The following is a 26,502-nucleotide window of genomic DNA, read 5'->3' on the forward strand; positions in this document are numbered from 1 at the left end:
CTTTGAAGAGTTCTCCTGTGATATCCAGCATGACACTGGCTACCCTCAGAAATCTCAGCTCCTTCGCCCCCAAAGGAGCAGTGAATCCCAGTTTACTGGTTTTACTTTAAACCACCGCTCCCGTAAATCACACAGCACTTGTGAGCAGTTAAAATAAATCAAAATTAGGTTTGTTTAAGAAAAAATAGAGAATCAACTATAAACAAGAAAGTGGTAGAAACAAATGGTTACAATACAAAAGCATAAAATGCAAACCTGGGTCTACATTTAATACTTGCCTCTCCTATCTAATAAAGTAGGTTATGCCCCCCAAGTCCAGTCTGTTGCAGAGCCAGGTGGCTTCACAGGAACTAGGATCCAAACTTTCATGAAAACACCCCCATGCCACAAGATGTTTCCTCAGTGAATGCATACAGAGTGCCTCTCCTCACTCTGTTTTATGCTGAAACAGTCCTTTGTCTCTATGCATAGACAGGGCAATCCTTTGTCTGTTGTAGTGTTCCCTTTTTTTTTTTTTTAACCTCCATGTGGTTTTGATGTTTGAAGAGGTCTCTGACAGTTTTCTATTGACAGGCTTGGGATGGAGCAAGGCTAGATAATTGAGCATTGCAATATATTACCGGCTAACCAGGGAGAGGTAACAATTCCCTCCTGCTTGAATAAGCCATTGAGTCCCCTGGTGACTAACTTTTAGATCCAAGATTATAAAAGTGTGCTTTCAGTATAGTCACATTATTCCTTAAAAACATTACTGTGTTGCCTTGTGAAGGATCAGTTGAAAAAACTCATAACCTGCTGAACATTATTGTCCTGGTAAAACGTGTGTATCAACACTGTACGTAAAGTTATAAGATTTTACTGTATAACATTGTTGTTACATGTTCCAGAGTTAGAAAAGCAGGCCCAAACCAGTTTTCAAAGACAAAGACACACTGGCACCCCAGCCAGGTATTAATGAACCATCACCTGATCAAAGAGCCATTCTCTGGCAGACAGACGGCATGAACAAGAAATGTACATTTCATCACAGGGACGATTCAAACCTTATGTCCACAAGAGATTGTTTGTCACCATGACTCAGCAAAGATGTTTCTAGCACAAGAAATTGAACTATAAAGAGGGGAGAAAAATGCTTGACCTCACCCTCCGCCTTCATCTCTGCTCATGACATCAATGACTCGCAAAGAACTGAACTTGAAGGGGAGAGGCTAGAGTGCTGACTGGAAGGCTTTTCAGCCAGTACAAACTGCTATAAGCTTATGATGAGGAAAACCTTTTGCTTTTAAGTTCACTTCGCTTGTTAAGTTAGGCATTTAGCTTGCATTTTATCTTGTATTTCTTTTGTAACCAATCCTGACCTTTACACCTCATTACTTGTCGTTACTCGAAATTTTTCTTTTCTTTCTGTAGTTAATAAACTCGTTTCACTGCTTTATGTAACTAGTGAGTTTTGATTAAAGTGTATGGGAAGCTCCATTTGGGATAACAAGGCTCGTGCATATAATTTCCACTGATGATATGATGGACTTTATATGTGCTTGCATTGTTCAGTAAGATGTTGGGCAATACAAGATGCACATTTCTGGGGGGAAATCTGGGACTAGAGAGTCTGCTGGTGTTCTTCTGCAGTGTAATTCATGAGTGGCTAGCTAACAGCACTCAATACTGTGCAGCTGGAAGCAAGTTTCATGCTGGAGCCTGTGTTTTAACTGACCCAGAGTGGCTGTTCACCAGTAAAGCAATGGAAAAGGCATCCCAGGTTGGAGAGCTGAGAACAGCTATTCAGCAATCCAGATTATACCTGTGTAATGTTACAAATAACCATAGATACATCTCACAATGATTATTAGTCTTGATAAATTAAAAGCTTTCTGTAGATACCTTACATGTTACTCCTTATGGATAAGTACCCTACAAGACATGTGTTTGGTGCAGTGCCTTTGTCCGCTCTGAGATAACACTGCTCTACAGCCAAAATGCTTCTGAAATAAATTTAGTCCAACTTTACTAATTCTAGGTCACTGAGAACGAAAATGATGCTTAAAATTGTTGATTGGCTCTAGTTTTCAAGATATGCTATTGGATCAGTATATACGACCCTTGACTTGGGAATGGCGGAGGATAAGTGAGTTATAAAGGGAAGGGATCTCAATTTAAACCAGAAATGACTAAAATACATCTTTGACTGGATCTATGAATAAATCTATTACTGGGTTTGGACAGTACTTGCTTTTGAGGCAAAACAATGAATGATGCAATCTGAAGCTGGTATTGGGTCATACATGATATGAATTGCATCATGTTATTCCTAGAAGTCATGGATGATGCAATCATAACGAAGCTTACATCACTCTGCTGAACAAATTGCCCTATATCAGCTCTAGAAATCATACAGTGTCGTGCTCTCTTCTTTGTCAGTGTTTGATTTTGCAAAGGGACACATTTCTGTTTAGCCAAAGTGAGCAGAGATGCCTCGTACTTGTGTGAACAGTGCAGATAACTTCTGCTGTTTGTGGTGAAGTGACTTTTGCATCACAAAAGCACAGTATAACCACTATGGTTAAGAAAGCCTATCACCTTTCTTTTGGCTGCAAAATTGGAGCTCAGGACAAGAGGTGGACCCCACACATATGCTGCAACACTTGTGCAACAAATCTTCGCCAGCGGTTGAACAGGAAAAGGAAATCCATGCCTTTTGCAGTGCCAATGATTTGGAGAGAGCCAACAGATCATACCAGCAATTGTTACTTCTGCATGGTGCCTCCAGTTGGGAAAGGTGTGTCAAAGAAGAAAAAGTGGACCGTGCATTATCCAAACATTCCATCAGCTATACGCCCAGTATCCCACGGAGAAGGACTGCCAGTTCCAGATGCACCAGAATCATTCTCACTTGAGTCAGACGAGGAAGAGGAAGAGGATGACACTTCTGGTCCTGAACCATCAATGTCACAGGACCCACATTTTCTCCCATCCTCCTCCTCTGAACCACAGCTCATAACACAATGTGAACTGAATGACCTTGTCAGGGATTTGGAACTACCAAAGAGTAAGGCAGAGCTGTTGGGCTCCAGACTACAGCAGTGGAATCTCCTGGCAGGCTATCAGGGCAAATGGAGCCCATCAATGCTTGCAGACTATTGTGGGACAGTGACAAGAGATGCTCCATTTAATGAATACAAGAGACAAGCCAAGAAGCGCCGAGTAGACACCGAATAGGACTAAACTATGTACATAATAGTTTTTTGCCTTTTGTTTCATAATACATTTTATTTATATAACCCTTTTGCTGATTTTTAAAGTGTTTCATAAACAGGACAGGTGAAATATTATCATGTAAAGCAACCATAAACACATGAAAAGACCTAGGTTTACAATTTATGATTAAAACTCTACTATCTACACAATATACATAGACATAAAATGTAAAAACTTACATATCTTAGAAACAGTAGCCAATCAGTTGTTTTAATTGTCATTTTTTAATTCAGCGCATCAAAATACATAATAAATAGCACATTTTATCTCTGAAGCAGACGACTTCTCAAAAATTGTAGACCAGTGAAATAATAGTTGTTTGCAAAGAACAGGAAAACATTTGGCAGGTGGTCTCCATGTCACAATAATTTAAAGGTGAACTGCAAACCTTTAAAGAATAAAAGTTTTAAAAGAGCCCAATGTATTAACACAGCAATTGTAGACTTAAAAGTGAAAATTTTAAAATTCTTTTTTAAATTACTATACATATCAATAATTGATTTCATGATGTAGTGCTTGTCTTGAGATTTTGGTGAGCCATGGATTCTGTGGGCCCCAAACACCCTTGTGTGTCTGATGGTGAGCCATAAATCAGTAATTTTTAAGGGGGGGAAGCCACAATGACTAGCTTATCACCAACCAATCAATTCACATTTTTCTAAAAGGCTAGAAAGTATACCCTTTTAAAATAAAGATAGAGAGGAGCACTAACACTTAGATTTAGAGGGCTCACAGTCATGTGGTTTGCCTGCTTCAAAGGTTAGCCCAATTCCTTGCACTGTCTCAGGTGGAAAAGGGAAAAACAGAACTCAAGAGGAAAATCAAAGGGATTATCATAAACTTTGTTTCAAAATGTTTTTGTAATGATGTACGGCCTTAAAACTTTTTATTTTTTCAACTGTCAATCCAAAAAACTCTGCAATTCACCTACAATGAGGCTGCAATATCAGCCTTGTTATTTCTGGATTTCCTGTTTAGTGTGGCATTAAGATGAACTCTGAACTTCATTTTGGGCAAAAGGAAAAACAAATAATCTGCCAAGTATTCTTTTGATTAGGTGTACAATTAATAAGTTTGCTACTGTCCTTGATAATTAGAATTAAGAGATGTATGGTGCGACCCTAAAAACCCCATAATGCCAACTAGGCAACTCTATAACAGCAATTCCTAACAAGCCAGACAAACTCACTACAACTAGCATACCACTTTCACGGTATTTATCCATGAAGATATCACGTGAGGTCTTAAATGAAGGCCAGTGTCAAACTGGTTATGAATATTGTTGTAAGATGTACCTACAGCTGATATTTAAGGAGCTGCATATCTACTGAAAATATACGTTTTGAAGTTTGTCACCAACCAAAGAGAAAAACAGGGTTCTTTCAGACAGGAGATAAGATGTGTATCTCCCTGTCAAATGTAAATTAAGCATTGTAAACCAACACAATAAAAGCCTTATTTACATATGGAGTCAACAGGAAAGGAGCACATCAGAGAATGAACCACCTGGGGTTGCCTTGTCTCTGAGGCAGACAATGACTTTGGGGAATATAAATGGAAAGCAAAAAGGCATCCCTTTATCCTGCACTACAGGAAGTAATCAAGACTTTGTGATTACATTAATGAAAACAGGATCCCAACTTGTCCTGGTTCGAAGCACTGTAAAAGACACTTGGGTGAGACAGACTTCCTTAGACAGAAGATTAGCTTCTTAATTTAATCTCTAGAGAGTGTGTTAAGATTTTGTTTTCCATGTAACATTTCTGTTTCCATTATCATTACTCTCTATCTCTTGAATCTTAACCTTTGATGATAAACTTCTTACTGTTTTCACAAGAAATCTATTTCAGTGCTTTGATGTTAAATAGTACCTGATTTGGAGTTGAATCATCCACAGCAGTTGTGTACTGTTCCCTTGGGGATAGCCAACCTAGTATTTCTGAGAGGGTTCAAGTGCATAAGAGGCTGAATACTACAGAGAAATGCTTCAAAGGGGCTAGGGACTAGGGTGCAGCTATTGTTAATCTGCAAGGCAAAGACAGGGCTAGCATAGCCCAGAGAAGATTGTTTAGGTGCTAACAGACAGGAGGTGTCAGGTAGCCAGCAAATCTCCCTCTTGCTGGAGGCAGGGAGGAACAAGGTGACTCTCAGTCCTTGACAGCCTGAGAACAGTGAATTATGCTAATATATCTGTATATGTTACAGTAGCTATATGCAAATTAATGAAAACTTAAGAGTTTAATTTTTCAAGGCAACTTAAAACTTAATGCCCCTTGTACAATCTCATCAAAACTCCAAGCCCTTTATGTGGATTGGTAAATATTCTTGAAGAGAAAAAGTTGATTTAGGACAAAAAAATGTTGTGTGTTAAATGCTAACAAGAAAGTTATATTTAGCATGTCAAATTACCTGGAGTTTGGCCGATGAGCATGTCCATTTGTGTCTATCCCTAGCAAATGCAGGAATAGAACTACTTTTTCTTCATTTACTTTAGAGAACAATGTTTGATTACTTCTGGCAGCTTGGAAGAAGTTCTATAAGGAAGAAACCATCAAAAGATTATTCTGAGAATCATAGAAAAAAAGGAGACACAGCCTATTAAAATGCAGATTTTATTTAACATTTGTATCAGTTTGTGCAAAACTATGAAACAGCAAATTAATTACTGTGTAATTCTGCTTATCTGAAGATACTATTCCAGTAAAATTTTCACTGCTGGGGCTCACCAAGAGCAAGACCAGCAGAAATCTCCCAGTTCTTAAGCTTTTACGGTCCCTATGAGCAGTGATAGCAGGTAGGATTGTGAACTATCCTTTCCTTCTTTCTTTTGCATTGGTGGTCACACACTATACCTGAGCTTAACTGCTGCTTTGTAACCTTCCACTTATTTCTTGATATGAAGTGGGAAACACAGGCATCCCAAATAACCGTGAGAAATGACTCTTCCTAAATGACCATTATTATTAAAGTAAGTGTTCGTATTAGCTGTCAGATGACCATTATTTTTGCATTCTAAATGCAAACTCAAACAAGGAACAACCCAAACACAAGAAAAATTCTAGGGCGTGGGATGATTTGGGTTCTCCTACTTTGGAAACAGGTTCATCTCCAGAGACCAAATCAAAGCAGCAGTGTTTTGTAAATGTATGGAGTGTGGAACATGCATCTGCCTTGCATATGTCTGAACAGAGACTTCCCTGAGGCATGAACTGGAATTCATTCTGTCTCAGAACAAATGAGATTTGGCATGGCCATCTGGTTTTACCCCAGCCAGATTACAGAAATGTGAAATGCAATCAGACAGCCATTTTAACGTGATCCTCTTAGTGAGACTGCACTGCCCAGGGAAATAGTGTCAAATGAAACAAGAAGCTGGGTAGACTTTCTAAGGGTTTTTGTCTAAGAAGAAGAGGGTTTCTCAAACAGAGGTCACCGCTTGTGTAGGGAAAGCCCCTAGCGGGCCAGGCCGGTTTGTTTACCTGCCCCGTCTGCAGGTCCAGCCGATTGCGGCTCCCACTGGCAATGGATCACTGCTCCAGGCCAATGAAAGTTGCTGGAAGTGGCGCAAGCCTAGGGACTTACTGGCCACCGCTTCCAGTATCTCCCATTGGGCTGCCCCATGGGCTCTCAGCTCCCACTGTGAGGCAGGTTGTGCCTGCCTAGTTCCCTCGAGGCTCCCAGCTCCCCACTGGGTTGCTGCATGGGCTCCCCCAACAGGCAGTCCAGCTGCACCAAGGCTCCCGGCTCCCCGCTGGAATTGGCAGAGGTTTGAAATGAAAGGCAGCCATAAATAAGGCTGGTGGAAGCCAAAGAGAGACCTTGTGCTTGTAGGCAGGCAGCTACTGGTGTGAGGGCTCTGAACAAAAGCTGCATAGCATAAATACACCCAAGATTACAGGGCAAGCAGAGACAGAACCCATTACTGGTCTGGATGGTCCCCAAAATATTACATCCACTCACTTAAATCTGCATATAAGTGGCATTATTATATAGTCTGCTCCTAAGTCCTTATTCAAGAAAACTATAATTGAAGTCATTGGGTATTTAAAACATGAAACAAACAATAATATATATTGAATAGGGACACTGTAACTGATGGAATGCTTCGTTTGCCTGCTTTCTACAAACAAATTCTTGCAGGGGTCCACCTGCACATATTTGATTGCAGGATCAGAACTCTTGCAAGGACTTCCAGACCACAGCTGCACTACCAGTGCTATATTTGAACGTAAGAAAGAGAAAAGCTGCTTTTACGACTTAAAAAAAATATATCAAGTAAAAGGCAAGTTTAAGTTTCAAATTCCTGAAATTAAAAACTTCTTTAAAAAGTGGATCATATTTCAAGGCAAATCCTTTCAAGGTCTAATTAGCCAGAATACCATCTGAAAAGAAGGAAATACAGACCTGTGGTTTTCTCTTTCGTTAGCTAAATTCCCATGAAATTTCAAAAATTTCAGAGAAAGTCTGATTTGGGGGTGGGGGTGGGGATGACATACCAGCAAATACTGATTTATAATGAAAAACAGTTACCAACAATTTTCTGGACACTCCTTTCTGCAACTTGGCAGTCACAACATTGACATTCAATCAATCTAATAATATGGAACAGGGTAGAGAAGAGGAGCCATGCAGTTTTGAAGAAGTGTTAATTTTCCAGATTTAAAGTTTCACATGCATTCATATGTAAGAGAAGGGAAAGTGTGTTGAGTGTAGTACTAACGAAGTGTAACAGGAACAGGAAGAAAGGGTTATTTTACAAGTTCTGGGGTGCACATTCCATCTAGCTTTGTGTGTACAATACATGACATTGCACAGTCCGAAATCAATGCAGGGTTACATATAAGTGTGTTACAACAAAGATAGGCAACAGTTAACGTTTCACAGTTTTGCAAAAAACTGGGTTACAATTTTTAATTCAGGTTCGCCTTCTGAATTATTTATTAATACATTAGTTACACATATTAACAAAATATATAATGTTATCGAATGGATTAGTAACAGAACTTCTCATAAGTCATAACTATGGGGATTTCGTTGAAAGGGTATATATGCCTGTTTAACGTAGAATGTATAATTTCAAGCACCATAGCTCTATTAAAGTTTCTCAAATTTTTCTGAATTAATGAATTTTTAATTGAAACTTTGATAATTAATTCATCTATTTTTCCTATCAATGGTTTCGTCTGAGAGCCAGAATACTGTAGATTTGTAATATGCTTTTCTTTTTTTAAAAATTAAATCAACTGGTGATCAGAAAAAAAGTAAAAATTCTTCTAATTAAGGAGAATGGAAAAGGCATTAAGTGATTAATACAACCTTAACCAACAATCAATGAATTTACATTGAAATACCCATCTGTCAAGTATTCAGGAAAGTGATGTGAACAATGGAAATAAATTAATCCACCCATCGTGAAATAGGCAGATAACTCGTTATCTTGTAAAATGTGTTGAATATTTGAATGATCAACGGGAATCACTCCTGCATTTTTAGTAGTTTAAGGTTCTGTGTCATGTCATTGCAAAAGATATTCTGTAGATATGCAGTAGGAAACACAGTTTTTAAAAACTGGCTTTAGAAAAAGCACTAGAAAGTTTACTGCAAGGAGCAGTCATACACTGACAAGGGTATTTTCTTCTATTGCCCAGTTGCAACCTGTGTCTATAATGCATAAGTGATATAAAACAGAGAAATATTTATTCACCTTAACATGGTCAAAAACCCAAGTGTCTAGTTTAGTTGCATCTTGTGCTCCAAAGTCTTCCTTTTCTGCAGTGTAACAGTATGTATAAACGTGATCTCCACTAGCACCTGCAAAAACAATACAGATGCAATATTGGGTGGAAGCAAGAATATTAAACTTTTTTTTCTTAATAAAAAAAATATAGATTGCATGTTAAAATACAGGACGCAAGGGAAAAAATATCGATAAACCTATATAAAGACAAGAAAAGAGATTAGAAAGAAGAAAATGCCTCCTGAATAATTTTAATTTGCTCCTCATTTTATGTTCTATTGTTTCTTGAGTTGTATAGCTATTCTTTTATCAGCCACTGTATCGATAGTACCAACATCAGAGATGTCCTTATGCCTGGAGTTCCTTCAGTTCCTGGGAGGAAATAATGTTTGGAAAAGAAAAAAATCGAGTGAAATACAATCCAATTTTATCAAAATGAAATGGGCAATATAGAATTTATTAGAAAAACAAGAGTTTGGAAAAAGGCTTGTCTACATGAACACTTACTTCACGGCAAGCTGAAGTATAAATCTACCCCACACTAGCCTGCCATGCATTAAACAGTATGCCTATACATGGAGATGGGGATATGATTCCCAACTCCAGGAGACTAATTCACTTTGCAAGTAAATTGAACTAAACAGAATTAAGGACATTTTACTTCTGAATGAGAGAGTGTACACACAGGGGTTTAATACAGTTTAATTAATCCACTTCTAATTCACACCTTTAGTTAATTTGGATTAACATTCCTCAGCACCCTTATCTAGACAGCCCCTAAGAAGACAACTTTTTCGCATAAGTAATAAATGTTTGGCGTCGTATTTGAATTTAGATTTTCAGCTCAAAGAGATTCTACTGTACTGCTTCTATCACTCTGACACAGATTAATAACCGGAAATTAAGAAAAGATTAAGAGAAAATATATCCAAAGGCCACTAAAATACCATTTTACCTCAGATGTTGCACGATGCTGGTCAAGAGGTCAAAGTGCAGATCACTATTCTGGAATTGGTGATTAAAGGTGCAAAAATCAAATATAAAACATCTTTACCTCTAGCTTTGATACACAAAGACTTCTAACATCCAGATATTAAACCTAACGTGAGACCAAGTGAGATAGTGCTATATCATTGAGACTTTAATAAAAGAAATTATAACACATAAACAGAAAAAAAAATGGGTAAAGAAAGCTCAAGGAAGGATGCAGATTAGTTACTTCTAATTAGTAGGGCAATCCCACTACTGTAATATGCAATGATAATTTGGGAATGGATTGGGACCTGCACAATCTTCAAAGTCTTTATCTTTAAAAATTAAGTCTGATGCATAAAAAAAGGCAGGCCTCACTAAAAATGAATGCATTTTTCTGAAAATTCTCAAACATGCAACACCGTGTCCACTGATGTGGAAAAATATAGTCTCTGGACAAGACAATCTCATTTTGTACACATTAAAGACTATACCATGGTGTCTTGTGAAACAGAGAAAAGAGAAAACATCAAAATACTGAATTTTTGAAGTCCTGATGAGATCTGAAATCAGGTGGAACTTATAGAAATTCTGCAGTCTGGCTGAGCTGTTGAAGTCACAGGGCTCTAAACAAGGCTATTTCTATTATTTCTGCATAAACTCCCAATGGGGAAATGTTCTTCTGTCAGTTCATAGCAACATAGAATCCAACTGATTTGTTGGTTATTCAATTATATAGTGCAATTTCCAGGCTTGAGGGTGAACTAACACACAAAGTTCAAGAGCTAGCATTTACCTGGATTATACTAAAGCCTAGCTGAAGTGTCATACAAACTTCAATACCATTAAAAAGGGATTATAGGACAGGAACCTGAAAGCTGTAGCCCTTCATGTGTCATCCCTGTTTTGCAATGGGGTTTATTTAAAAATCCAGAACACATAGTTTGCTGAGTTGCTGTCAGAATAGTGAGTAGAGTCCTCCAAGGCACTTTTTAAAATCTGTTTATTACTGTCAATGGAGTTGAACTGAATGGATAAAGTATACCAAAAAAGGAGGCAGAGTGCACCAGCCTTGGTGGTTGTTGCAACCATCCTTGTTGATATTATGTGATGATGCATTGTTGTACCATCTTCTGGTGATGGGATACAGCAAAGGAAAGAAATTGGGGCTCAATCTGAAACAAGTTCCTGTCCCAGAGAAGTGCCAGCACCAGAAAACCAAAATTAAGTATGTGCAGTGTGTGGGTTGATTAGAGGTACACTCCTACCACTCCTCACCCTAATTTCTACCTAGATGAAGAATTTGTATTAATGTAAAAACAAATAAAACAGAGGGTGCAATGGTTTCTTCCACAGAAAATTCTGAAACATTTCACTGCATTTTAGATTCTATTATGACACTTCAAAAGAGATATTATGAAAAATATCTACTATGTATTAAGTACTGTATCTATCTTTGGAGACAGAACTGACAGGGGAGGGAAAGCCTTCTTTTCTCTCTATTCTGCTGGAGGGAGGAGGTGGCAGGGATTTGGCAAAAAGAACTTCCTTTACAACAGATGAGAAAAACAGGAGAAGCTCGGCTAGAACACTTCTTCCAACCATGAGCTGCTGCTGCTCTTTCCACTAACTAGACAGACTGGGAGCCCCAGAAACTACCCAGCCAGGTATCAGCTCCTCCCACATCAGATTTCCCTGTCTGATGTGTCTACTCACCAACAGATTGCATCCCTATGGTAGTGAGCAGAGTCCTATTCAAAGAGTGCAGAAGTGGTATGCAAGGTCAGCATCTTAGGGGGTGATGCATGTCAGTCTTCAAGCTGAGAGCTGTGTATCTAGTTCTGCTAGTCATTAATAGCAGATTCATTAGGCATCACCTGCTGTTAAAACAGTATGCCAGGCATGCTATATGTGAACTGGCAAAGGGTAGGACCCTTCAAGAAAAAAAACAGCAGTTACTCACATAGTAAGTGTGCTCCTTTGAGATGCTTGCTTTCACGGATTGCATGTCAGTGATGCAACTTGGAACTTTTGAACAGCAGTGTTTGCTGAGGATGCCCCACATGCAGCCTGTCTGTATCTCGGAACCCCATAACCATAGTTATTATAGTTAGCAGCATTAGAATTCTTGGCCTCATCTAGTCTCCATCAAGGCTCCAATGAGTTGTTCACATATTATTGCAGACCTACCTAAGCATGGACAAAGCCAAATATAACATTATGTCACTTGAAAAGTAGAGCTCCTCGCTCTGTTACTGCAGCAGTTCTCTGTCTGATGAATTCCCCACGGTTCACCAGCGGAAACACCACTTCAACAGGACATCTATGTCAGAGACTGTAGCATGTGCCCAGGAGTCAGGAACTGACAGGGAGGAGGCACAGATAGGACGAAGGCAATAGGCACTTAGGAACACAGGCTATCTGTGATGGAATGTGAGCCAAGGGAGCCTAGGCAGCAGAGAAGAGCTAGCGTCATCTAACAGAAGTATCTGATGGATCTGAACAGTTATGTTTTCTTGGCATAAAGTAGTAATGATGGACTAGGAGGGAAAAAAAACCTGCTTTTTCAATTTAAGTCCAAAATTTGAAAAGAGGTCTGTGACTGACATATACTGAAAATGGGTGAACTTGAAGTTTGGGGCTCATAGGGACTGTGGTGATTTAGCTAGTTTCAAGGCCAAATTTAAAGAGGACCATTTTTTAAATCTTTCCTTGGCAAAAATTAATATATATTTGACACTAAAATATTGTAGAAACTTCAATTATTCTCTGGAAAAATAGTGTAAAATTCCAAGACTAAATGCAATCATTAAAAAGAGAGAGAGAGAGAGAGATTTTAATTCTGCTTAAACTGTATCTGCAAATATATTGTTCCTTAAAGTACGGAATTGCTATAGGCATTTCAATGACCAATGGAAAATAAAAGACTAAATCACCTGGGTTAAAAAATCTTTCAGAAATTCAGATTTCTAGGGATCAGTATTTTGGTATTTAAGAAAAACAACAATTAAAAACTACACCTGTACTTCGATATAACGCGACACGATATAACATGAATTCGGATATAACATGGTAAAGCAGTGCTCCGGGAGGGCGGGGCTGCGCACTCCGGTGGATCAAAGCAAGTTCGATATAACGTGGTTTCACCTATAACACAGATTTTTTGGCTCCTGAGGACAGCGTTATATCGAGGTAGAGGTGTATTATTTTAGTTGGGGACAAAGAATCTACTACATCTTAGGTTTCTCTACAGAAACATACAATAAATCCTTTACTGTAATGCACTTTTCTGACAAGACAAGGAAATGTCCTGGCAAACTATATATAAGCATTGTTGCAGAAAGAGCCTTGCTAGCTAGTATTTTTCCCCTGGTTAGCTTAGATTGGAATAGACAACCATTGTGTAGACGTTACATTGAAATTTGGATGATCATACAAATGTCTGAAAAGTCAAGGATAACTAATTCAATTATGGAAACTATAATCTAACTCATTGATGATTATTAAGGCAGCAGGCTTTTTATGTGATTATTCTGACTACTTAGCTATAAAGCTGTCAACAAGTGGTACAAAGGACCATAGTTTGATATTTTATATTGTTAGCATATAAAACAAACATTTATAGTAAGCATTTACTTTGGGAAAATAAATACCTCCACTAATATATAAAGGTGAATTAACTCCTTCTTACAAACTACTTATTCCAACCCATTTCCCAGAGTTGTATATGCTCCTTAATAACTTCAGTGTGTGATTGTACCACAAGTATCTCAAGTGATATGGTAAATAGCCATTTACTTTCTTTCTCAAACAAAGCCAGTGAAAGATAGCACAGTACACTAAAACTGAATTCCATAAATCTTTTCCCAAGAATACATGGCTGCAAAAATGTAAACAATCTGCCAGTGGGCTGGAGGCCACATTCTTTTCTCATCCCCCCCAAACTCAAGATTCAAGCAGAGATCCTGGGAAAGACAGATTCCCCAGAAGAGATTATTTTGCAGCTAATCATAAAACTGTTTTTCAGATTAACGCAAAAGTGGAAAAAAGGATGGGGATGGGAAACCAAATTATTCTTTCTTAATCCAATCACTGAAAATAATGGGGTTCAGGCAAAGTACAATTATTGTCATCATGAAATATATTTAAAACAATTCTCTCAATTCTAAAATTATCGAGGAGGAGGCAACACTGGAGTTTACCTTATTATTCTGGTTTCATGGGTTTCAAATTTAGCTACAACAGTAGAATGTACATTCTTCTTGGGTGCTGGAGGGATTCTGCCACATCCTTTTCACAGTCCCCAGGATCCCCAAATTGTAATTCTCTCTCAATCCCCTGTTTATATTCCCTACTCTAAATCCCCAGAGCATAGCCACCATCCTTCTGAAGAAGACCGGATGGAATTTCCTTTAGAAGTCCCTTAATTTGCTGACATGTCACTTGAGTGAAATGCAAACAATATGTAGGACCAAGCACACTGCTTCCAGTGTACTTCCAGCCTTCACCAATCCAGGGACTGAGAGATCAGCACTAGTAATCTAATCCTGAGCTCAAGGATAGCATCACAACACTCCATGTTTGCATTTTCATATACTGTATTCCCACTTATATTTTACTAATCTAAAATAGGAGTGAGAAAACATAGTAAATCCCATATCCCTTTAATATGGAGGCACAGAAACAACAAAATTAGGAAAACGATTGTTAAACTCAGTTTCTTATTGAAAGTCATAGCTAGGTCAAATTTAACAGTAATTTTTTTAATTACAGAAGTTTCAGAATTGCAACAGTATATGCAATTTTTATATCACACACACACTGGACGAAAAAAATTACACTTGAGGCTAAATTGCACTATTAGGTAGGTAAGATTAGGAAAACATCAGAATAGACCACAAATAGTAGTGAGAAGTTATGCTCTATTTAAAGCTTGTTTTCTTTTCTGGTCTGTGATGAGGAATTTTTCCACCCAACTCCCAAATTAACAGGCTTCATGCTAGAAAATATGTGCTGGCATTCACTGTGTTAATAAAGTCACAACCACCATAAGACACTGCTAGAGTATTTAATTTATCTATTGTAAAAGATCAGGACTTATCCTACTCCTCTATGTAGTACTTCTGTAAGGTTTTGTTTTTATAATTTGTATGTAAAATGTAACTTATAACAATACAAACAAATCCCTACAGAAATGCTAACTACTGTTAAATCTTGCAAATACCTCTCTGACTAAAGTACTTTTAACCCACATCATAACTACCAGTGTAGTGTTTATCAGCTAATAAGATGCACCCCATTTAAGCTTACCTTTCGCAAACATAGGTAAAATATCTGGACTTCCCCAGCTCCAAGTATATTTACTTTCATTGAAAACTGAATCAAATTCCACTGGGTTCTCCTTCCATCCTGTCAAAACAAACATTAATGTTAAAGGGGTTGTTCAGGTGTAACAGAAGGCCTGATTTGGCCCATTGTCTAAAGATGAGTAGTACTAGAAAATAGGAACATTTTAAAGTCTTTATTATAATATTTAATAGTAAATGCTAGAGTTAAGATTACTTTTGACTTCTATTGTAATCCCATTTGTTTATGCTCATAAATCTGGGGGAGAAAAACTTTTTTGGCTTTGTAGTTGGTCTCTTGTGTCAGTGGTTTTAGTAAGTCTAAACAACAACTGTCCACTCTTTTTTCCATTAAGCAAGGATGACAAACAAAATTATTCATTTTTTCCCAAAGTAAGATAATTTAAAGACTTTGTTTTGTGAATGCATAATTCAAAAGTGGTTAAACTTTATTAGTACCCACAGAAGAGGAATCTCCCGACTAATACCTGTATTAATAAAAGAGTTATAAGTGATTGAAAGTTTGGTCTTCTCCATGGGTAGTACAAAGTTTCCACTAAGTTGAGAGTTCAAATACTACCTGTAGGACTGGAGAATAATGTGAATATCTGATAAACCTTATAGCATGACTGGAAAACTATTTGTTGCCCAGGCATTTAAAGAGAGGGGGAATTTAGGAAAAAGGAAAGGGGGTTACATCTTGTTAGAGCACTAAGAGGGTATGCATAATTTCATTCACATTTAATGGAACAAGCAATCTATTTGTTATAGGAGTTAATGATTGGAGATTAATTTTAAAAATTGTCAGGGCACGTAGAGCACTGGCTGGATGTTTGTTAGTTAAATTAATGTCTTCTAATAAATTTAAAAGAATAAATAAATAAAATGCATAATCTAGTTGTTTTATAGTTATATGAATGAGATTGATTTGCACAGGTGTGTACTGGTCTATCTACATAAATATGGAAGTACAAAGTGAAAGCTCTGCAATATATACTTTGAGGATAAATTCCATGTCAGCCCAATGGGGATGGATTACAAGACTCTGTTTTGAACAGCACTGAAAAAACAGTGCCAGTACTCAAAAATTAATAGTAGTCTTATTTCTTTCTAGCTTCTATAAATGTCTTTGACACAATCAAAGGGACACAGGGAAGAATTAAGGAATGAAACAGTTTGTGCCCTTCTGACACTGGAAACGAAATAGTATTTGTCTTCTTGACATATCTCATCTCCACCAATCTGGGATGGGTGGATTTCCCCTGCCCATACCCTCAGCTCTTATTTTTATAAAGTAAAATAAATAAATAAATAAATAAATAAAACACAGCTCTTGTCAAAAGACTAGACTGATTGCCTTGAAGACTGAAGCCCTCAGTACATGTAAAGCAATCAGAGGCAGCTCATGCTTAACCCATGCTATCCTGCCAGTGTACTTCAACCCTGATCTGTAAGGACTAGTTTATTCACCATGTCCATTCAATTCTTGGCCTCTCTGCTGAGACTGAATCCAAGCTTGGCCAGTTGTGAATACAGATACCAATTCATTAGGATCAGGACTATGACCATCAAGTAATTTTATTTAAGCAGAGGTTCAAATGAATAAATAAACAATCATTTTTAAAAGATCAGTCTTTATAATAGGTTTGCCATCCAACTCTCCTGGAGAGCCAACAGCCTCCCGTATTCCATGTTCCTGTCACTTGACCTTTGGCCCCAATCTCTAGATTTCTAGTGAGTAAATCCCTCCCCATGAGGCACATCATCACTGAATCTAGAAGGAGCCACTTTGTGGGGAATAGATTAGTGATGAGTGGTACAGTAGTGATGAGTCCACTAAATTATCCCTAACTGAGCAGCTTAGTTAGCACTTCCAAAAGCTAGGTCTCAGAAATGACATCTATACTTTCCTCTCATACTGGAAAAGCCAAATCATACTTAGTTACAGGCCGATTGCATAATACTTCTGTCTTTATATTTGAATTTTAATACTTTAAAGAGCTCTCTAGTACAATAATTAATCCTAAAGCAGGAATAAAAATATACAAATCCTATTTTCACAAATATTAATAGTGGAAAATTCTTCAAAGATGAATTCACGTTTTTCAGTCTATTATGTAGACATTTAGTGACCAATTTTGAACTTTACTATACCAAGATTGATGTCAAATTTGTTGGAACCTGGGACTTGCATACCTTTAGCAACTGCACTGACATCTTCATAAAATCCAGCTATCAGTGCCACATGTCCTGGTCTAGATTCTGTTGGAACATGAGTATGAGATACTCCCCAGCTGCCTTTGTATTCTATGATATTCCTGAAAACAAAATACAAGTAATTACTTCACAAAACTGTGTGTGCATGCACAGAGTAGCTCGTAGAAGAAGAAAAAGTAATGACTAGATGCTGTTGGCATTACATTCAAAACTCTCAGATTCAGTCAGATTTAGTCTTGAACTGTAACTGTTAAACTAGAAAGTAGTTACCATAAGATAACTAAACACCCACCAGGCATAATTATCACTATAGTCAGCCACCATCGTGAAGATAGGAGGTTAATTGGTGTGATCATACATTTCAAGGTAATATTTTATTTCTACTTTTTTTAGGGGTTATTCATTTTTTTCTTGTAAAGGTTATTCTTTTTTTTCCTCTCTCAGAATTTCTTTTCTAGTTTTTGCTTTCTCTGTTCCTTCATTAAACCTGTAAATTTCCAGATTAGGTTTTTTTCTCCTCCTCAATAAATAAAATATAGCCAATTATATGTAGTTCTTGTGATAGTGTCCTTTTTCTGGGCTAATTTCGGAACTGAGAGGGGTCTCTGAAGAGGGGCAGAGAAGGGAGTAAAATGGAGTAATCCAATTTTATAACCTCTAACACCCGCTATTTGTACATAATCTTCTCCCATGAAGATTGAAAGTGGGAGAAAAGTTCCCAAAGGAAGAAAGGCAGGTAAAATGGTGCAGCTGGAGAACTGAGAAGCAGGGTTGTTCCAGACCCTTGACCAAACCATCAAAATTGATATTTTGATTATTATTGTTGAGCAGTCAAAGAGGATATAGTGGGTGGTCTCCCTTTGAAACCTTGTTTTCTTCTTTTTAAACAGCTCAGTAAGTCTGGAAACCAGAAAACTGGACAGGGTGGGGTCTCTGAGCCATCTGGGATCTACTATATCTTTGTTTAATTACAGGCATAAAAATCCCAAACTATTGCAAAGCAGGCCTGTAGTCCTTCAATGTGTGCAATGTTTCATCAGTGGTATCAGCAAAGAGTTTCAGAAAAGGGGAGATTCCGGACAGTATTTTGGTGCTCTCTAGAGAACCTGGAGTCAGGATGCCCAATGCATGATGATTGCCATGGAGATGGAATGCACTGCAGTGTCAGTTGCTTCCAGGGAAGCCTGAAATGATGTTTTAGCCAGAAACTAACTTTTGGCTATTATGGCCTGTACCTGTTTGCAATGTTCTGCCAGAAGGCATTCAAAAAACCTGTGAACTTGGAGTAGTACAATTGTATTTCATCATAACAGCATGGTAATATGCAATTCTAAACTGTAGGGTCGCTGAGGAGTAATTCTTATGGCCAAAAAAGTCAAGGCGTTTTTTGTCCTTATCATACTGCGTAGATTAAATGTGGTGCTATTTGCCACATTAATTTACTGCTTTAACAACCAGGGAGTTAGGAGAAGGATGTGAAAATAAAATTCCACAGTTCTCGGCTGCAACATACTAATTCTTAATGACACATTTGCACATGGGTGGTACTGTTGGCAGGGTCTGCCGGATGGTCTTGGCAGAATAGAGGAGGCCTCATAAATGGACAAAGCCACTCAAGCAGAAGGTGTCATATGCAAAATATCCAATCGCTCCTAGGAGGATTTGCAGTGAGTCCACAACACATTTCATTAGCTCCTGAAACTGTTTAAAGTCATTGGCCACAGAAGGCGGAGAAGGTACAGCAACCTTATCTGTGAAAGATGAGGAAATACTAGTTTACAGCACAGCAGCCTCCTTGTCTGCTCTGGCCTCTTGCTCCTCAAAGTTTTCCTCCAATTGTTGAGGTAGTGAAGAAGGAACAGATGGAAGAGGAGACTGCCTCCCCAGTGGTCCTGACCAAAAAGACTAGGAGCCTGAGAACTGTTGTCAATAGCTAGCTAAGGGCCTCAATATGACCACTAAGGAGTATCATAGGGTCTAGGAAATGGAGTCCACTGCCTGAGATGTAGTCTGGGTTTGTCTCTCATGTGAATTGTCCCTATCCTTGAAGGCATCACAGAAGGAGCCCCGATTTTGATTAGTAGGGGAATCTTACACAGAAATATGTGAATTTGAAGAGATATCTTCAACATCATCCAAATGGGGAGCTTTGCCCAGCTCAGAAAATGGTGGGGAGTCAGGTGCTACCAGGGAGCGAGATAACACTACATCAATTTAAACTCAGTTCATGTTTTAATTATTTTCTTCACAATCATGAAAGTTGAATTTTTATTCATTTATTTTTGTGGAACATAATTCTGCAACATACTGCTCAGCCCTGGAATCACAGAGGACCTGGGTATAAACCACCACTACTTCTGAGGCTGTTTCTCTTCTCCCAAGAGAGGCAATTTGGTAAAATGTTTAATGCTTAACTTGCGCCATGACTTACAATTTTTAGGAATGCAAGTGTTATCAGACACACTTACCTAAGGTAAGGTGCTTGAGGAGTACCATTATCATCTAATTCATACAGTGTATCTGCCCGCAAGCCATCAGCAACAAAAAGCACTAGTCGCTTTGCAGGTGGTGGCAATGGAGTACGCTGAGGAGTCATGCCATGAACCAAAGGAGAGGTGAAGTAGATGTCAAAAATGGAGGCCAAGAACACACAATGAACAAGGAGACCAGCAACTATGAAGATCAGCATATTCATGGCGACAGGTAGTTCCTAAAGCAAAGTTCAACACTGAGAGGGGGGAAAAAAAATACAGGAAGTGAGTTTAGTCAGTCAAATGAAACTTTTATATCAATACTTATTATGGAAAAGCAATAACCCCACCATAGTTGGAGACGCAACCAGCTTTCATTATAAATCCCTACTAAATAGTCTGCTCCTCTCTCCCAATAATTTTAGCCTGAAAATTGCCATGTACTCTAAAAGCAAAGAAGAATGTTTCAAAATGTTTTCGAGTTACAGGTCATTAAAAAGCTACCCCGGTTTCCTCAATAAATAAAGTGTTTATTGTCTCAGTCAAAATTGCTAGTTACTATTTTTCAAGATTTTCATATAGTTACTAAGCCTTGGAAATTCATTTGTGGTCTGTAGTTTGAGATCCAATGATTTCAGTGGGAATGCCATGTCAAGCCAGCTCCGGTTAATTTCATTCGGGGTCTTTTTCCATTTACGTCAGTGACATCAGGATCAAATGCTACATATGTCCGTAAGAATTGTGTAGGTGAAAAACATTATTAGTCACATATTTTAGATGAGGTAGCTCAAACAGAAAGAAGTTCAGTGACTTCTTGGTTGGCAGGCACTGTGACCTTAGCTGTGGACCCAGAGACTTATTCTTGAGTTGGACATTTTATGCACTTTTTTTTTAAACACAAATTTTTATTAATGTTTGGAGTTAAAATAAGCTGAGGCGCACAGGTATGCATTGTTAGAAACATGAATGTTTTGTAGGAGCACGCACACCTCATCCAAAGGCTCATCCAAAGCCCACTTAAGTCAATGGAAATGTTGCCCCGCAACCACCACGCCATCTACAGAAGGTGGATGTTGACCCTGAACAGCAAGGGATGTGACACAGTGTCCAGAAGGAGATGATACTGCAAGAACACATGCTTGGCAAGATTAGGGCTGGCCCCTTCCCTTCTTCAGGTCCTTTGACTTTCCACTAGCTGCAGCAACCATGCTGGCCACATGCCCCACCACCATCTACACTCTCCCTGGCTTTTCAAAAGCTTTCCACCCTCCCTCCCCTTAGGATATGTCTTTTCTCAAGCAGGGGATATCATTTCCAGCTTGAGCAAATATATGTGCACTTTAATCACACTAGTGCACTAAAAAGAGAAGTGTAGCTGCAGCAGTGCGAGTGGTAGGATTGGATAGCAGCCCAAGCAAATACCCACCATCCTGAGAAGTGTTGTGCTTAGTGCAGGTAGCTCATTGCACTGCACATCCCGCCGCAGCTGCATTTCTATTTTTAAAACAGTGGCTCAACAAAGCTAGCTCAGCTAGACATAGACACATTAGAAATTACATTTCCAGCTTGAGTGCAGGTGTACCCTAATTGTTCTGTAGAGGCTGCATTTTCAGGATGTTACAAGTCTGACCAATTTTGGGGGGCTCAGGAAGGATTTTTTTCCCTATTGTGCCAAATTTTCTGAGGCCCAGAGGTATTTTTTTGCCTTCCTCAAAGTATCATGGAGACACGATCAGGATGCACCCTTCCCGTGTATATCGTTTATTCTCTAAGTATATTAATCAACACCTACTGACTTTAATGGACTTTGAATCAGGGCCTGAATGAGGCATGGCTCTGTAAGAACCATTGTCAACACGTCCCAAACTTCTCACATTTGTATTTAATATAATAGGTGGTCTGTGCAGGCTCTTAAATGGTGTCTTCATTTACATACACAAAAGAAAAGATAAAGATGCTAAGAATAACACATGAGCTGGGAAATTCCAAATAAGAAAAAAATAAAACCACTTTTAAAAACCAGTTAAGGTTGTTAAATGTCATTTTTCACACCATTTACAAAACCCAAACATTTAGAAACAATTAAATGGATAGATAAGGACATAAGAAATTTTACATTAATCACATACTTAGAACAAAATTCTCGTTAAGTATAAAGAAATGCACATCACAACTCAATAACTTCTGACTAAAATAAATTACTATTTTTTTATCAGGAATTTCAAAATAGAAAACAAAACCATCCCTTGTAGAAAATATTAAAGATATACGTATACTAATGACATATTGATCAACATGAAATTCAAGTCTACTTACATAGTACACAAAAATCCACCATCACTGATAATTTTATACATTTTCCCTATTAAACTACATATACAGCAATTTTCAAGGAATAACAATGAGCATTTGATCAAAAATGTTAGTAGATAAATACTTTAATATTTCTCATCTAACAGAAGATATGTAGACTAAAAATCAAGATAACAAAATAAAGCATTAAAGAGAGAAAATAAATCCAGGGATCACAATTAAGGTTGCTATGTTGTGATTAAATAAGCAATTATTTTAACTAAACAGAACAGTTTTGTTCTTACTGTGTAGGCAATGTAAGATTTAGAATATTTATTACTATCCATTTCCGTCCTTTTAAGTGCTTGGGTTTTGTGTATGATTCAAGAGATAAATCTGTTAGTTCCATAGCAACATAACTGTTTCTTTTAGTGATGATCTTGGTACTGGAATATTTTAAAAGGAAACACTTATATTTAACTACAAACACATGATATACCAAAAAATTTATCTCAGGGTATATCTACACTGCAATTAGATACCCACAACTGGCCTGTGCCAGCTGACTCAGACTCGCCAGGCAGAGGCTAAGGGGTTGTTTAACTACTGTGTAGACATTCGGGCTTGGTCTGGAGCCCAACCTCAAGGACCCTGCAAGGTGGGAGGGTCCCAGAGTTTGAGCTGTTTTTAATTGCAGCGTAGACATACCTTTAGAGCAGAGGTTCCCAAACTCTGGGGCGCACCCTACTAGGGTGCAGAGGAACTTTCAAGGGCACAGGGAGTGGGGCCCGCAATAGCTGCCATGGGGAGCGAACACCACCCAGCTCTGCTCCGATCCCAGTCGCAGCTCTGCTCCACCCCCAGCCCAGCTCCTCCCCCATCCCCAGTTCAGCCCCCACTTCTGCCTTTAACCCAAAGTCATCAGCTGAGCCAAGTGTGCAGTAAGGGAGTGGGGGATGCAGACAGATTCTATTACTGGTAAAGGGGGGTGCGACAGGAACAGTTTGTACACCACTGCCTTAGGGGGTTGTATATACAGGGACATCAGAACAGTAAAACAAGTTAACTAACGATGTAGTTAGAGCACGTTAAAGCACAGACAAACATAAATAGAGAAACGTCATCAAATTGAGCACAGGGTCCCACTTCGCTTGATTAATTAAACTCCGTCCCGCCCTCCCTCCCCAATTTCATATGATTTAAATTGATGTGTTTAAATACCATACTCAGTGGAGAGGTCACTTTAATCAGATGCTGCTGCATCTTCCTAGTGCTCAGATTCCACAGTGATGGGGCAGAGTAGAAGAATTTAAATAAAATAGAATGCTGTTGTAGTTAAGACTAGTAAACAGTTACATTACCACATTATGGTTTTCAGCACAAGATGACACATTATTTCCTTAGTTCTTTACATGCATTGGGTCTGACAATCACTGTGTAACTCTACTACTGTCTCATCAGATTACTTTAATCCACAAAATTAATTCAGATGAAATTCTTGTAATTTATAACCACAGTTTAAATTACATTAGCTCAGACTATACCTTTAGGCACAACACATCCAATTACTCATCGTTCTCAGAAGCCTTCAAGACAGGCAGCTCTCGGTGCAGTTCTTCATACTACTTCTCTCATTCATTCACTTCCTGCTTCTAGTCTGCTCCAATTTACCCTCTACCTGTCGCAGGGCTGTATATTATCACTCTAAAATAAAGCTATCAAAGCAACCCTTCATATTACACTTGACTTGACATATATTTTACACCTTAGGGGGAAATTATGATACACTTGGACAAATTCAATAAAGTTCTTAAAATAATGCTTAATTTGACTTCAATAAGATTTAAGCATATACTTAAGTACCCTTCCAGAATCAGGATGTTTTCTTTAATCTGGGTCTTGATTAATAACTAGCAGGAAGTTGTATTAGGGCTCATACATGGATGCACTTATGAGCACAGATAAGGCCTTAAAGTGAAAGGACACAAATCTTTTAAGAACAGTCAACATGAGAAGGTTACTCACCCTGTGCAGTAACTGAGGTTCTTCAAGATGGCTGTCCCTGTGTGCGCCACTTGAGGTGAACCTACATCCCTGCATCTGTGATTGGAGAATTTCAGTAGCAGTGCCTGGATGGGTCACACAAATACTGTCACCGTCTCGTGCTGCCTCTGACAAGTACATAGCGCTGTATGACCAAACCCTCCTCAGTTCCTTCTCTACTGCAGTGTCCCTAGCAGGAAAAACCAAAGTAGAGGGGCGGAGGGTGGGCAGTGGAGCACCCACAGGGATAACCATCTCGAAGAACCTCACTTACTGTACAAGGTGAGTAACCATCTCTTCTTCTTCTTCAAGGAGTGTCACCGTGGGTGCTCCACTTTAGGTGACTGTAGAGCAATACTCATCATTGGAAGGAAGGGGCTTTGGAGTTGCATTTGTGACAGAAGATAAAACTGCAAGTCCCTGGACAGCATCTGATGTCAAGTCCTGCTCTACTGCGTAGTGTTCTGTGAACATGTGGTTAATGCCCAGGTTGCTGCTTTGCAGATGTCTGTGATGGGTACATTGTTGAGGAAGGCTATTGACGCAGAAAGCGATCTGGTAGAGTGTGTCCGGGTCCCCAGTGGGGGTGATAGAAATTGTTGACAGTAGTAAAGGTCAATGCACCCAGAGATCCATTTCAAGAGCCTTTGCTTGGATATGGCAGCTCCTTTTGACCTTTCCGTGACAGAAAGAAAATAATCTTGGCGACTTTCTGAAGGGTTTAGCCCTGTAAATGTAAAAAGCTAGTGTCCTTCTGACATCCATGGTGTGAAACACTGATTTTTGTTTCTTCCCATGAGGTTTTGGGAAGAACATCAGGAGATGGATAGGCTGTTTCAAGTAGAATGAAGAGCTATTTTAGGTAAAAATTTTGGACGTGGCCTTATCTTGTTTTTGAAGAATATTGTGTATGCAGGGTGTGCCACGAGAGTCCCACGTTCTCCTCATCATGCAAATGGGATAGTGATGAAAAAAGCCACCTTCATCGACAGGTGTAGAAGTGAATATGTTGCTAAGGGCTCAAACGGGGGTCCAGTAAGGCACCGACGCACTAGATTAAGGTCCCATTGCTCGTATTTCATGATAAAGGTTACAAATACCTTTGAGGAATCGATTAGTGGTAGGGCAAGTAAGGGCTGAGAACTCGTCAACTTTGTGATGGAAAACTGTGATTGCTGGGAGCTCATTATATACTGGAATTTAAGAAATCAGGTCTATCAATTTAATACCATTGGTAAAGAAGAGGTAGTCACCACTGTTTGTCTATCCTGGCACCATATGTGGAATTTCGTCCATTTGTGCAGGTAAGTATACAATGAAATAGACCTTCTGCTATTTAATAGTACGGTCCTTACCTCCTCCAAATATGTCACTTCATTGCCATGGAACCGTGGAGAAACCATGCCTTCGGGGGAGTATTTCTGGGTTCAGGTGGCAGACCTGGCCTGCATCCTGAGACAGATGTGGAAGAAGAGGAAGAGTGCATGGTGGGCATACCGCCATCTTCAACAGGTCAAAGAACCACATGTCTGGGTCACATGGGGGCAATCAAGATGACTCTGGATTTGTCTGCCCTTATCTTATGTATGATCTGGATAGGAGAGGAGTGAGGGGAAAACACGTACAGTAGAAGTGCACCACATTTGAAGAGAAAAGCACCCCAATCCTGCTCTCAAGCAGAAGTGTGGGCACGTGTCATTCTGGGCTATAGTGTAGAGGCTTATAGTTGGGAAACCTCAGCTTTGATATCCTCTGTAGTACCTTGGTGTTTCTTTCCCAATCATGGTCCTGAGAGGATGTTCTGTGCAAAGCATCTGCAGTGGTGTTTTGGCATCCTGGTAGGTAGAAGGCTGAGATATTGAGGTTGGATGCACCAGTTCCATAATCTCATTGCTTCTGTGCACAGAGGGTGCAACCAAGTCATCCCTTGTTGGTTTATATTAAAACATACAAGCAATGTTGTCCTCATCAATACTTTTATGGTCTTGTTCCTGAACATGGGCAGAAAGTGTGAGCATGCACTGCAGACTGCTCATAGTTCCAGCAAAAGGAACTCATGCACAAACATTGTGTTGTCAAGTCCACCAGTGAAGAGTTTTTTCACTCTGATTGGCAACGATCACTGTTTTCTGTGATTAGGCTCAGAGAACTGAGATTATTTTCTCACTTC

The 26,502-nt window shown here is 38.8% G+C and overlaps 1 protein-coding gene across 8 annotated transcripts in view; it reads right to left on the reverse strand.

Annotated features, from left to right (window-relative positions):
* The window catches only part of PIGN (phosphatidylinositol glycan anchor biosynthesis class N), a 187,621-nt gene that overhangs the window by 142,494 nt on the left and 18,625 nt on the right, over positions 1–26,502 (reverse strand). For 5 of the 8 annotated variants that reach the window (XR_007772540.1, XM_050939909.1, XM_050939908.1 and 2 more), the window contains exons 2-7: positions 21,790–21,919; positions 19,995–20,254; positions 17,506–17,627; positions 15,275–15,373; positions 8,960–9,066; positions 5,665–5,789 (exon numbers count right to left, since the gene is read on the reverse strand). Coding sequence is in view for 7 of the 8 variants with exons in the window: in XM_050939909.1 (XP_050795866.1) it covers positions 5,665–5,789; positions 8,960–9,066; positions 15,275–15,373; positions 17,506–17,627; positions 19,995–20,221 (680 nt within the window). In the remaining variant the exon portion in view is untranslated. The remainder of the gene's footprint in view (positions 1–5,664; positions 5,790–8,959; positions 9,067–15,274; positions 15,374–17,505; positions 17,628–19,994; positions 20,255–21,789; positions 21,920–26,502) is intronic. The other 3 variants (XM_050939910.1, XM_050939911.1, XM_050939914.1) reach the window with 2 other exon arrangements.

The sequence above is a fragment of the Gopherus flavomarginatus genome, chromosome 2 (genome assembly GCF_025201925.1).
Source record: "Gopherus flavomarginatus isolate rGopFla2 chromosome 2, rGopFla2.mat.asm, whole genome shotgun sequence".
In the NCBI taxonomy this organism is placed as follows: Eukaryota; Metazoa; Chordata; order Testudines; family Testudinidae; genus Gopherus; species Gopherus flavomarginatus.